This window comes from Solea solea, chromosome 7 (genome assembly GCF_958295425.1).
Source record: "Solea solea chromosome 7, fSolSol10.1, whole genome shotgun sequence".
Classification (NCBI taxonomy): Eukaryota; Metazoa; Chordata; class Actinopteri; order Pleuronectiformes; family Soleidae; genus Solea; species Solea solea.
Genome location: NC_081140.1, coordinates 21,147,045 through 21,161,455, shown reverse-complemented (window position 1 = coordinate 21,161,455; position 14,411 = coordinate 21,147,045). Strand labels below are relative to the sequence as shown.

General features: G+C 38.0%; 1 protein-coding gene across 2 annotated transcripts in view; it reads left to right on the top strand.

Moving 5' to 3' along the window:
- Window positions 1–8,145: 8,145 nt before the first annotated feature.
- The window catches only part of klc3 (kinesin light chain 3), a 27,559-nt gene continuing 21,293 nt past the window's right edge, over window positions 8,146–14,411 (top strand). The window contains exons 1-4 of one of the 2 annotated variants that reach the window (XM_058633813.1): window positions 8,146–8,392; window positions 9,488–9,736; window positions 9,927–9,992; window positions 10,218–10,382. In XM_058633813.1, coding sequence (XP_058489796.1) covers window positions 9,527–9,736; window positions 9,927–9,992; window positions 10,218–10,382 — 441 coding nt within the window. In that variant the 5' untranslated portion in view covers window positions 8,146–8,392; window positions 9,488–9,526. The remainder of the gene's footprint in view (window positions 8,393–9,487; window positions 9,737–9,926; window positions 9,993–10,217; window positions 10,383–14,411) is intronic. The other variant, XM_058633814.1, reaches the window with a different exon arrangement.

Sequence of the window (14,411 nt, the reverse complement as noted above, 5' to 3'; positions counted from 1 at the left end):
GACGTTTTGTTTGTAATCGGCTGAACTTGTTCTGTACATGTGACGTCTGTTCGTCCTGAGAGAAGATCCTCCTCTGTGGCTCTTCCTGACGTTTCTCCCATTTTTTCCCTGTACATGGGTTTTTGTGGAGTTTTTCCTCACAGATGTGAGTCTGTGCAGACTGTAAGGCCTGAGGCAAATTGTGATAGTGATGTTGGGCTATATAAATAAAATTCGACTTGACTATGCACACTGGTGCAAATTCTGAAATAACTTAATTCTTAACTTAAAAATTACATTTCAATGGCTTCTCTCAAAAATGTGTGAAATGTGCAATATGGAAATTGGTCAGGATGCTCTAGACAAAGGCATTTTGTTCTAAAAATGAATATTGAGCAAACCAAGCCTTTTCTCTCCCTGTACAGTATGTGGAGGTGAATGTTCTTTCTCTTTGTTCTCCTGAACTCAGCAGCTTCTTTTTCTTTTGCATATTTATCCATGTCATGATTAAGCATGTCAACAATCACATAGTCTTACACCAGCCTGAACTGTCCCTGCTATGGCCTGTGTGTTGGTTTCTAGCAGCAGAGTTGCCTTGCCAGTGTGAAGTCTCATCGGCACTCTCATCTTGGAATTGATCTAATTTCATGTGCTTAGCACCTTGTAACCTAACACAAGCATAGATGCACTCGCATACACACAAACATGGATACATGCAGCTCCATCCTAGTGTGTGAACTTTAGAAAGAAAGAAAGATGAGTCCATTGTTAAGTTTTCATTTCAATAAATGGTGTAATTTTCAGTGTTTCAGCATTTTATTTTTTATATTTGATGACATTTTTTTTATTAAAACACAAAAGTGAAATGCTAATAGGATGTGCAATATATATATATATGTATATATATATATATAGTTCTATTTAATTGAGGAACAGCAATATTCCACTGTGATCTCACAGAGAAACACTGCCATTTTACTTTCAGTTCAGTTTTACCATGCCTATGCTGAATCTTGAGCACAGGTCTATATTTTTTTCTTGTCAATATAAGTGTGCGTTATCTGTGCTGAGAGGATTGTTTGGTTCTTGTCAGAATCAAATAATAATGGTGCTGCTGACTGAGGAGAGTTCAGCCAAGTGAGCTGTGTTCTGAAGATTGTTCAGAACCCTTTTCGACTGAACTATCCAGTTTCTGCGGGGACAGGGAGTTTATCCTAAACTTAGGACTTTTGGTGAGCAGAGTCTGAAGCAAATGTGGTTTTAATTGAAAAAGGGTGTCTGGTGGATCTTTGACCTGACTGCTCGGTGCAGGTTTTCTGTTGTGAAGCTCAAGCACAGGTCCATATTTGGTTTTAGTCCATTTCATCAGTGGTGCTGCTGAGCGAGGAGAGTCAGTGTCTCTGAGTGATTTCCTTGCTGCAGATGGGTGTGCTTGTCCAGACCCCTGCTCTTCAGTTTCAGTTTCTCTTTCAAAATCAACTCCTGCAGCAGAAGAGCTTTGTTCAGGATCCGTGATATCTCTGATATACTTGTGTAGGGAACTCTGAGACGGATGTGTTTCGGGTGGAAAGACTGTTTCGGGTCCAATGTGCAGAGAGCCCGTTGTAAACTCAGTACAAGCTCTGCTCAGCAGGGCTTCGGGAGAGTGTGAGTGTGTTTCTGAGGTCACTGGTGAGTCTCTTGGCTTTGAAGTTTGACCAGGCTCCTCCTTGACAAGGGTCTCAGGCACAGGTTTTAGTTGAAGAAGGGTGTCTAGTCGATATTTGAGGAGGCTGTTCTGTGATGGTTTTCTATCGTGTTTCTCGAGTACAAGGCCATATTTGGTTCTAATCCATTTCAGCAATGGTGCTGCTGTCAGAATGGTTTGTTCAAGGTCATTGTCATCTCCGATTTGTGAGCTCTCAGGCAATTGTGCTTCTGAAGAGGGTGAGGATTCTAAACCCTCTGAAGATTGTTGAGACTCTTTCTCGTCTGAATGATCCGATTCATGAATGGTCAGGGAGTACTCTATTAACTCAGTAGAACCTGTGGTGAGCTCAGTCTCAGGTGCTTGTGGTTTTAATTGAAGAAGGATGTCAAGTGGATCTTTGAGAAGATTGTTCTTGAATGGCTTTCTTTTGTAAATTTTGAGCACAGGTCCATATTTGGTTCTACTCCATCTCAAACATGGTGCTGCTGACTGACATTTTTGTTTAAGGTCACTATCACCTTCATGTGAGGCCTGAGGGTGATGGGATTTTGATTCAAGAAGGGCTGTTCCTTTAAGGTCAGATTCTCTGATAAGTGAGTCTGAAGTTTGGGATGTCTCTGTGCTCGGGGTTCTTGAAGTATGGGAATAGGATGAGTCTTTGTTTTTCTCTGTAGTTGGTTTAGGCTTCTTCTTAACTGTTTTAACCAATGCCAGCGTGTATGGAGCGAGGGACCAATAATCAATAAAATGAGTGCAACCTGTGGTTTCTGAGGTCTCAAGTGATTCTGATTCGCATTCAGTCTGATCTTCTGAGAGCTGGCCCTTTTCTGGCTTTCTCTTTAATGCATCTCTTCTCTGAACCTTGATCACACGTTTCATTTTGGAAGTAGTCCCTTGTTGTTCAGTCCCCTTCTTGGCTACACTATCCAGTTCCTGCAGTGACTCAGTAGAACCTGTGGTGAGCAGACCCTGAAGCCACTCAATGTATAATTGAAGAAGGCAGTGTTCTAAGACATGTGGGTAGGCTGTCTCAGCATGTTTTTTTAACAGGCTTTTACAATAGTCTGTTCCTCTTCCAAGACATTTAGCTATATTTGAGTTAGCTAGCACCAACTCATTGTTGAGTATGTTATAATACACACTGGAGATTGGGGCTTGTTCCATACCATCAGCCATGAAGCTTTGTCTACACAGCAAGTCCTCAAACCACACACGCACATTCAGGTCAGTGGATAAACTGATGAACATTTTGTCCTTGACATTGTATTTAATGTGTGTAATGGGTTTGACATGTCCAGTCAGTTCATAGACACAGGACAAGGTTCTGTTTGGTAACCACAGCCGCACCACACCATCAGTGCCACCAGTCAATAGATATCCTAAAGGCCAGTATTCAAAGCACCTGAAAAACTCATAATTTCCTTTGCTCTCAAAGATTTTTTTGGAAGGTTTGATTCTGCATGAAGCAGGGAGGCTAATGAGGGCCATCATCTTGTGTGAAGCACTGCAAACGGCAAACGAGTTAATCATTGGAAAGAATTCAACCTGCCTGCACTCGTTATTAAACATGGGTACTTTGAAACAAAGAAATTTGCTAAAGCTCTTTTGTAGCATGGTTGAAACATAAATAGTTGGATACTCCTGCCCGGGGGGTTGCTCATACATCTGTGGGCGGAAGAGGCTGTGTACCTGAATAACATACGTGACAAACACATACAAATAACCTCCCGTATCACCATAGGAAAAGACTGCTTTACTTCCATTGGACCAGTAGTCCATCGCGGTCACTTTGTTGTCTTCTACTACTAAAGAGTGAATGGGCGTAAACTCATCAGGGTCCTCGATGCACTTACAGAATAACACTTCCCTGTCAAGGCCGATAGCCATCTGTTTCAGTTCTTTCATGTACACCATATCTTTGACACACAGCTTCTTGTCGTGCGAATAAGGAAGTGTATCAATTTGGTTGTGTAATACAATTGTATTTGAAATCTCAAAGGTGTCAGACCAGAAGATGAGCATACCATCTGAGCTAATGGAGATGTATTGACCTTTCTTGTATGTCCTGATTTTTCCTTCTGAAGCATCTGTATCACAATCACTCTCCGTGTCCTCCTCAGTGGGAATAAATAACAGTCTAACAATTTCCTTGTAGTTATCCACAGGTATGATTGCGAAAGGTTCTGGAAAGGGTTTTTCATTATCCGAACAGTCTAAAGCAAGTTCTTGAAAATCCAACCCTTTAAATCCATCATGATCCACCTCTTTGAAGGCCTTCGCCATTTTTGTCATATGAGTAAATTTGTTTTCTGCCTTTGCCGTCAGTGCCACTCTATAAAGAACTGCACCTCTCACCTCTTCTAATTTGTTCTATATGTTAGTAAGGTTTGCTTTTTTTAATACAAATATGTTTCTTTGATGTCAACATTAAAAAAGTGATGTCATATATTACGATCCTTTGATGTCAAATGTTATATGTGCGGTGCACAGTCAGTCTGCTGCAAATTATAAGAGGATATTGAAAAGCGCCAATAGGTCAATACTTATATTTTCGACTTCCCACGCCCATGCAGTCTATTAAAAATGATCCACTAAAACCACAAATTAACTTTCTGAGTATTATTCTGGTCAGCTTTTTGAGTTACTGGTTCAATATCTATGCTTTTTTAGTCCGGGCCCCCACTAACTGGAATGGAGATCAGACTGGCAAGCTCTTAATCCTCTGTTAAACCCTTTTTAAAAACTGATATTTACAACTGGGCTTTTTCTGGGTCACAGCCTTGATTTGTTTTATATAATCTTAAATAAGTAAATTGTGTTATGTTGGGAAGTTTTGTTAATTTCATTATTTTTATTTGTAAAACACTTTGTAACCTTGTTTTGAAGAGTGTTAAATAAATAGTTACTATATACAGTAAAGCATTTGTCAAACACTTTGTAAGGTAAGAGCCCGTATAGGGCTCAATGGCTAAGGCAGGAACACTCAACATTCCTATGGTCTTTCTGCCAGAAATGTCCAGTAATAAACAAGGCTGTGTCAATGTCACTGAAGATATACAGTAAATGTGGAAGAAGGTCTAACAAAACACCAAAGAAAATGAACACATTATAGGAAATGTCCAGATTCACTTTGACTGACATGCATGTTTGTCGTGTTTTAGCTTCTAGAAACAGGTGGAAACCATTTGGAAGAAGCTGGGGGTGTTTTTATTCAAGGAGCTTGGGAGTTGCACTCCTGTCGGCTCCGTCTGGGAGCTGGGAGCTGCTGAGATGATTGTTGCTGCAGCCTCAGTGAATTTAACTAATGCCCTCAACTAGGAAAAATGATGATGAGTAGATTTTGCATACATGTATATGACATCAAGCATTAAATGATCAACAAAATATTAAATTATTCTCAGTTATAACTCAGTTAAACGGCAGAGCGGCCACACATTCAACACAAAATAAATTTGATTTCTTTATATTGTATTCTTATTTAGTGCTTGTGAAAATATTTGCATCGCTGATGATAGCAATAATTATCAAATTTGATGATGAACAAATGTTGAATTACCATATAACAGATTCTGTGTGTTTTTTCCTGGAAAACTATTCCATGCTGAGAGTATCTGAAAGCATAAAGAACATAGTTATTGTTAATATTTAATTTATTTGGTGGATGATTATGATTTACCGTAACTGAATTTAATTTCATTCCATTTGTTCCTTTCACTTCTGTGCATTGATGTTGTTTTTCCTCATTGACTTACACAGATCTGTCAATAGTTGTCCAATCACAGTGGACATTCCAGCTGTGACCCTCATGGGTGGACACCAGGCAGCACGTTTTTTCTGTAGTGAGTACAGAGGGAGGAGTTTCCCAGGGGACCAGTTACCTTATATGGTTGGGTCCTGCCTTCCCGCTCACCACAGTGAGTTGCTGGTGCTTCTCTGCCTACCTGACAGCTGAGCTGTCTGTCAACACACTCTTATAACTGTTGCACTTAGACACACAGATACAGTCTAGTTTGTTGGACTGCTCACTGTCTCATTCTCAGCAAATGTTCATTTAAATGTATTTCACTTTTGTGGCATGCTTCCATCAAGGGAACCTGTCTGAATATGTTTTAGGTGTACACATTTAGATAAGGGTAGCACAAACCTCCTTAAGCCTGCTATCAAAATGTAAACATTAAAAACAGATGAGGAAAAGAAATATAAAGTTCAGGAACTCCAAAGAACCAGATGTAGTGTGATAGGCGAGACACTGGGCAGGAAGTATCATCAGATCATTTACGAGAGTAAAAGTTGGATACTCCTCTATCTATCCATCCATTACTTTTCTTCTGTTTAGCCAATCACAGCTGTCAGAGGGTGAAAGGCGGAGTACACCCTGGACATGTCAGCAGTCCATCGCAGGACCAACATACAGAGACAAACAACCATTCACTCTCACACTGAAGGTCAATTTAGAGCACTGGTTCAACAGCTCTGTTTTTGTTATAGTATTGTATTAGTAGATCATTATCTGACATTTATAAACCATATAAAGATTAGATATTAACTATATGAATCATAGTGCTGGTTATATGGCAGCTTTTATCTGGAACAAAAACTCAATTGTCAAGCTCCTTTAAAAAATTCCATCCAAAGTCTGCAGAATTCTTTTTGGCACGTTGTCCTTCCTTATAAACATTATTGTGAAAAGGGCTGTTCCAACAACAACACAAACACACAGACATATTTGTGCAGCTATTCTTAGGACACTGCACTGATTTTGACTCATGTGGACAGCCTAAACAAAGCATTATCACCAACTTTAACCATTACCAGTTAATGCCATTAACCTTAACAGAGCTTGTTTGTTTCAAGTGACTTGATGTTAAGCTGCTCAGCACCACTGAATCTGTATAATGCTGCTTAATGTCGCTTAGCTGGTGAAGGAACAAGGTTTTTGAACTCAACCTGAGTGAATGTGACATTAATAAGACTAATGCTGGTTCTCTCGCTCTCTCTCCCTCTCGCTCTCTCTCTCTCACACACACACACACACCCACACACACATCATCATGGACATACCAGTAACATAAATAAACAAAATGCACTTAGATAAACAATAAATTAAATTTGTACACACATTTTATTATTACAAATAGTGTGTATTGACATAGCAACTTAGGTTCATTTATTTAGGATAAGAGCTGCCTCAGGTCCGCGCGGTGTATGGTGGGAAACAAGGGATCAGGTAAGCTTCTCGAATTCGTCAAGCCAAACAAACATAACGCGACAACAGCAGGAAATAGTGAGAGTTTGCCTTCAAAATAAAATAAAATTGCAACGTACAACCATTTAATTTAGACATTGTTATGTCTATACAATTTTACAAACCTGGACACAAACTACAGTTGGAGGGAATGTAATTTCATTCATTTCAATTATCATTGTTATTGTGAATTTCTACAATTCAACAACAACCTTGTTATCAAAAATGTGTTGGACATTCATGTGACAATTTAAAAAAATATCAAAAAAAATCTTTCTTTTTGAAATGTTTTATTGTAAAGGAATTGAGAGGGTAGAACAATGCAGGTCAAAGTAGATAAGAGCACACATCAAGGGCAATGTCCATGTGTTGGTATGTGCAATGTGTTGGTGCTCTAGCAAATACAGTACATGCGTCCCCTTTCACACAGTATGCTTTTAAAGCTGCCAGGTGTACAGTTTTTGGATGCCAACCTCTTTTCCTCATAGACAATTTTGTTCACTGAGTGTGAGAGAAAACAGAGTGGATGGAGATTTTTTTAAATTGTGTTTTTAACTCGTTGGCCATTAAACATACACACTCTCAAACTGAATACACAGAGACACACATGCACACACACATTTGGATAGAAATACACAAGAAAGACACCTGCACACACACACATTCAGAAAGAGAGACACATTCAGATAGAGACAGAAATACACAGACAGGAAGAAACACATGATGAGATGACTCAGTATTCCCAACTGCAATTTCAGGGGAATACACATCTTCCACTTATACTAATACATTTCACAGTTTTTCAATCACTATCACCTCATTTTCCCCCCAGCTGATTTAAACAAATCGGGACAATTCAAAACCATCATTCAAGACATTCTTGCTACAATTTTTTTCCCCTGATTGTTCTCCATCCAACACACAAAATATGTAAATGTCACACTAAAATATACATACAAAAATACAAAAAATCTAAATAATAAAATACACATGTACGTAAAATAATTGGAAAGTAGAATATCTGAATACAGTATCAAATATCAGCTAAACAGAGAATTGGGAATTAAAAACATGAAATACAGTACAGTTTTTTTTTTTTACCATAGTGAAAGGGAACATGGTAGTTAGTGTATAGCGCGGTCGCTCCTGGTTGAAAAACCTGCTGGTGAGAGTGAGACAGCAGCGTCGACGCGCTTGTGCAGTTTTTGGCCTTTTATTTTGAAGGCATGGACCGGAAGCTGGGGCGTGGTGACGACGACGGGAGCAACAGAGTGCTGAAGAGTAGACGGCAGGTGGATAATTTACAACCTCTACGTCTTCATGTCTCACCTGTTCAATGTTAAAACCGACAGGTAGGTTCTCCATCCGCAAATGTCCCGCTTTTGTTGAAACTTCCTCGTGCGAAATTAAAGAATAACAACATCAGCTCAGAGTGGACAAAAGGACACAACCACGCCGGCGTAGTCTGGGCTAAGCAGGTAGGCTATTAATAACTGTGTATGTGAATGTGTGCCTGTTTGTGTGTGTGTGTGTGTGTGTGTGTGTGTGTGTCGCACGGCAAGCTGCTTATGTTTTATTTAGTCAGAGCGAAATAATAATAAAATGGGGAAATTAGCACAAACTGGTCGCATGCTGATGCTGTCACTGTCGTGTGGTAGTAAGTGTGCTAACTAACACGGTAACAGCGACTGTAAGGAAATACTCTTAGGCCTGTAGCGCCGCCCACAGTACACAGTAAACAAGTGTGTGCGCGCGCGTGTGCGTGTTATGTAACACTCTGGAGTCCAGGTCGATTGTTGGTTAATTTCCTCTGACCTTGTGTAGTCACCCTCATAACAAGTTAATAAAAAACATATACAAATCAAGTAAATAAATAAATACATACACACTTGTGTCTACAAATATGCCATACAATTTTGTGGCATTTCCTTTCCTTAAAATGATTACAAAATAATTTAAGGTTATTACAAGTAAATTTTTTTCACCATTAACACACCCCAACTTTAATTTGATGAAGCATGATGAAAATGAAAGAATATACTGTTTAATGCTACAGTAAAGACGTCTGCCAGTGTTGGCCATATCACTCCAACTTCCTCCATCATTTCTACTTCAAATATGCGGACATCTAATAATTCTAATGTTGCTCCTTGACCTACTGCCACTTATTAAGTTTTAGAGACTAAAATGGCTTTAATAATGGTGCTCTTTCACCTGTTATGTCAAAACAACCACTTCTGCTACTGCCACTCTTCCACTTCCTAATTCTAGTTTTGTCATATTATCTCTACTGCTGCTGACACGACTAATTCAAGCTCCATGTAATAAAAAACAAAACAAAATAACATAGGAAGTACAATCACAGCAATCACGACAAAGACAAAATTCAATACGTAGGCAATCGTGTCAATGCTTATACAGTCATCATTATTCTGTCATCATTCAAATGTCCAAGGTATTTTATTTCCTTCTGAGTTAGAGTTAGCTATTAAAAATACAACACTAGTACCACAAGTACAAACTACAATGACTTACTTAAGCTAATTAATGTGATGCTCTTTTTCTGTTCCAAGGTCACTTACTGTGAGAGGAGGAACCTTGAAGCTGCAGAAATGTTGTCAGCAGAGGAGATTCTGTGCAGCACACAACAGGTGATTTCAGGGCTAGAGGCACTGAGAGAGGAGAATTGCGGTCTTTTGGAGAACTTGCAGCAGGTGATGGAGAGCCAATCGACTTTGGAGACCAGCAGTGTGGAGCAGGAGAAGAGTGGCATCATCTGTCAGTCACTGGAGAGGATAGAGCTGGGGCTGAGTGAAGCTCAGGTACAAACAAAGGAATTTAATTGAAAAAGGGCAAAGTCTTGATGATTGCTTCCGATTTGCTTTAGCTTACAATTAAAACAGTTAACATTTGGCAGTAAAAAGTACAGTGTAGGTAATAGCTTCAAGGTTCTAATTTTAGAAAAACATTTTCCTATGTACATCATGTTTTAATCCTGTCTCATACCTTCAGGTGATGATGGCATTGTCAGCTCACCTGGGATCATTGGAGGCGGAGAAACAGAAGCTGCGAGCTCAGGTAATTTTTTCTTCAAGGGTCTTTGTCTGACTTTGTACTGAAATCGTCCTCCATCTCCTTTTCTTTCCTATCCTTCATGTATTTTATCATTTGACCTTTTTCCATATTCATTCTGTTCTTCCTTCTGAATTTTTTTTGCTTTATTTTTCTATTCTTTCTATTATTATTCTCCAAACCTTCCATTGTCTCCTTCTCCTTTATTTATACCTTCTGCCTTCTCTATAGGTGCGCCGTCTCTGTCAGGAGAACCAGTGGTTAAGGGACGAGTTGGCCAGAGCTCAGCAACGGCTGCAAGACAGGGAACAGGTGGTGGTCACCCTGGAGGAGCAGAATAGGCACCTGCAATTCATGTCCTCCATACGCAAATATGACCAGGATGAACCGCAGCAGGTTAGACAAACTATATGCATGCACAAATACACACGTTAGTTAGTTCATCAGCCAACCAGATGTGCAATTAACCAAATATTTAAATGTGAATAATACAACTTGACAACATTATATGTCATAGAGAATGAATCTGTTCTTTATTTAAGGCTTTCATCAGGTACGTGTTTTGTATATGAAGTGCATTGAAACTACTCAACTACTCACTAAACCTGAGAAACATCAGTGTAGACCTATAGACCCTGAAATCTTTTTGAAAAATGTGTTAAAAGACAAACTAGAGTGAGCTTTTAAACTCACTCTTGAATCTGTAATAACTGTATCTTGCGACCTCTAAGGAGGAAAAGCACACTAAGACCTGCCACATTAGGGTACTATGTGTAAATTTTTTTGCCACTGAATATGGTTTTCTTGCCTGTAGTGGCTGTGATCATTCACAAGAAAAACCAGGCAATCAGAGATGACCGACTTCACCCCATTTACGAAACAAGCCTCTGTCGGCCTTTGTTGGTCATACCGGCAAGTGTGGAAACACAAACAAACAGACAGACAAACAGAGCCTCTAAAAACAATACTTCACTCGCACTCCGTGAGGTGAAGTGATTTTTTTTTTTGTCACATTTTGGACGACATACTAACCTATGACTTTTTTGCCTCATTTTGGACGACATACGAACCTATGACTTTTCTGTCACATTCGGGACCACATACTAATCTATGACTTTTTTGTCACATTTTGGACGACATACTAAAGTATGACTTTTGTCACATTTTGGACCACATCCTAACCTATGACTTGTTTGTCACATTTTGGACGACATACTAAAGTATGACTTGTTTGTCAAATTTTTTCGACGACATACTAAAGTATGACTTTTTTGTCAAATTTTGGACAACATACTAACCTATGACTTTTTTGTCACATTTTGGACAACATACTAAAGTTTGACTTCTTTGTCAAATTTTGGACGACATACTAACCTATGACTTTTTTGTCACATTTTGGACGACGTACTGAAGTATGACTTTTTTGTCTCATTTTGGACGACAGACTAAAGTATGACTTTGTCAAATTTTGGACGACATACTAATTATGACCTTTTTTGTCACATTTTGGACGACATACTAACCTGACTTTTTTGTCAAATTTTGGACAACATACTAAAGTATGACTTTTTTGTCTAATTTTGGACAACATACTAAAGTATGACTTTTTTGTCACATTTTGGATGACATACTAACCTGACTTTTTTGTCAAATTTTGGACAACATACTAAAGTATGACTTTTTTGTCAAATTTTGGACGACATGCTAACCTATGACTTTTTTGTCACATTTCGGACGACGTACTTAAGTATGACTTTTTTGTCTCATTTTGCACGACATACTAACGTATGACATTTTTGTCAAATTTTGGACGACATACTAAAGTATGACTTTTTTGTCAAATTTTGGACGACATACTGAAGTATGACTTATTTGTCAAATTTTGGAAGACATACTAAAGTATGACTTTTTTGTCACATTTTGGACGAAATACTAAAGTATAAATTCTTTGTCTCATTTTGGATGACATACTACAGTATGACTTTTTTGTCACATTTTGGACGACGTACTAAAGTATGACTTTTTTGTCAAATTTTGGACGACGTACTAACCTATGACTTTTTTGTCACATTTTAGACGACATACTAACCTATGACTTTTTTGTCACATTTTAGACGACATCCTAAAGTATGACTTTTTTGTCACATTTTGGACGACAGACTAAAGTATGTCCTTTTTGTCACATTTTGGACCACATACTAACCTATGACTTGTTTGTCACATTTTGGACGACATACTAACCTATGACTTTTTGTCACATTTTGGACGACATACTAACCTATGACTTTTTTGTCACATTTTGGACGACATACTAACCTATGACTTTTTTGTCACATTTTGGACGACATACTAACCTATGACTTTTTTGTCACATTTTGGACGACATACTAACCTATGACTTTTTTGTCACATTTTGGACGACGTACTAAAGTATGACTTTTTTGTCTCATTTTGGACGACGTACTAAAGTATGACTTTTTTGTCAAATTTTGGACGAAATACTAAAGTATAAATTCTTTGTCTCATTTTGGATGACATACTACAGTATGACTTTTTTGTCACATTTTGGACGACGTACTAAAGTATGACTTTTTTGTCAAATTTTGGACGACGTACTAACCTATGACTTTTTTGTCACATTTTAGACGACATACTAACCTATGACTTTTTTGTCACATTTTAGACGACATCCTAAAGTATGACTTTTTTGTCACATTTTGGACGACATACTAAAGTATGTCCTTTTTGTCACATTTTGGACCACATACTAACCTATGACTTGTTTGTCACATTTTGGACGACATACTAACCTATGACTTTTTGTCACATTTTGGACGACATACTAACCTATGACTTTTTTGTCACATTTTGGACGACATACTAACCTATGACTTTTTTGTCACATTTTGGACGACATACTAACCTATGACTTTTTTGTCACATTTTGGACGACATACTAACCTATGACTTTTTTGTCACATTTTGGACGACGTACTAAAGTATGACTTTTTTGTCTCATTTTGGACGACGTACTAAAGTATGACTTTTTTGTCAAATTTTGGACGACATACTAACCTATGACTTTTTTGTCTCATTTTGGACGATATACTAACCTATGATTTTTTTGTCTCATTTTGGACCACATACTAGCCTATGACTTGTTTGTCACATTTTGGACGACATACTAAAGTATGACTTTTTTGTCAAATTTCGGACAACATACTAAAGTATGACTTTTTTGTCCATTTTGGACAACATACTAAAGTATGACTTTTTTGTCTAATTTTTGACAACATACTTACCTGACTTTTTGTCAAATTTTGGACAACATACTAAAGTATGACATTTTTGTCAAATTTTGGACAACATGCTAAAGTATGACTTTTTTGTCAAATTTTGGACGACATACTAACCTATGACTTTTTTGTCACATTTTGGACGACATACTAACCTATGACTTTTTTGTCACATTTTGGACGACATACTAACCTATGACTTTTTTGTCACATTTTGGACGACGTACTAAAGTATGACTTTTTTGTCTCATTTTGGACGATATACTAACCTATGATTTTTTTGTCTCATTTTGGACGATATACTAACCTATGACTTTTTTGTCTCATTTTGGACGACATACTAAAGTACAACTTTTTTGTCTCATTTCGGACGACATACTCACCTATGACGTATTTGTCTAATTTCGGACAACATACTAAACAAGGTGATCAGAGATGGCAGACTTCACTCCATTCACACTACAAGCCTCTGTCTGCCTTTGTGTAACAGACTCTGTGGCGCAATGGCAGTGTGTTTGACACCAAATCTGAGAGTTGTGTGTTCAAATCCTGTCAGTTTCAGAAATTCTCGGGCAACATACATGTGCCTGGTGTGTGTTCATCACAACTTGTAACATACCTCTGTTGCTCATTTTGGCAAGTACGGAAGCACATATACACAAAGCTGACAAAAAATACTTACCTATGACTTTTTTGTCTCATTTTGGACGACATACTAAAGTACAACTTTTTTGTTTTGGACGACATACTAACCTATGACTTTTTTGTCACATTTTAGACGACATACTAACCTATGACGTTTTTGTCACATTTTGGACGACATACTAAAGTATGACTTTTTTGTCTCATTTTGGACGACATACTAACCTATGACTTTTTTGTCTCATTTTGGACGACATACTAAAGTATGTCTTTTTTGTCTCATTTTGGACGACATACTAACCTATGACTTTTTTGTCACATTTTGGACGACATACTAACCTATGACTTTTTTGTCACATTTTGGACGACATACTAAAGTATGACTTTTTTGTCACATTTTGGACCACATACTAACCTATGACTTGTTTGTCACATTTTGGACGACATACTAAAGTATGACTTTTTTGTCACATTTTGGACCACATAC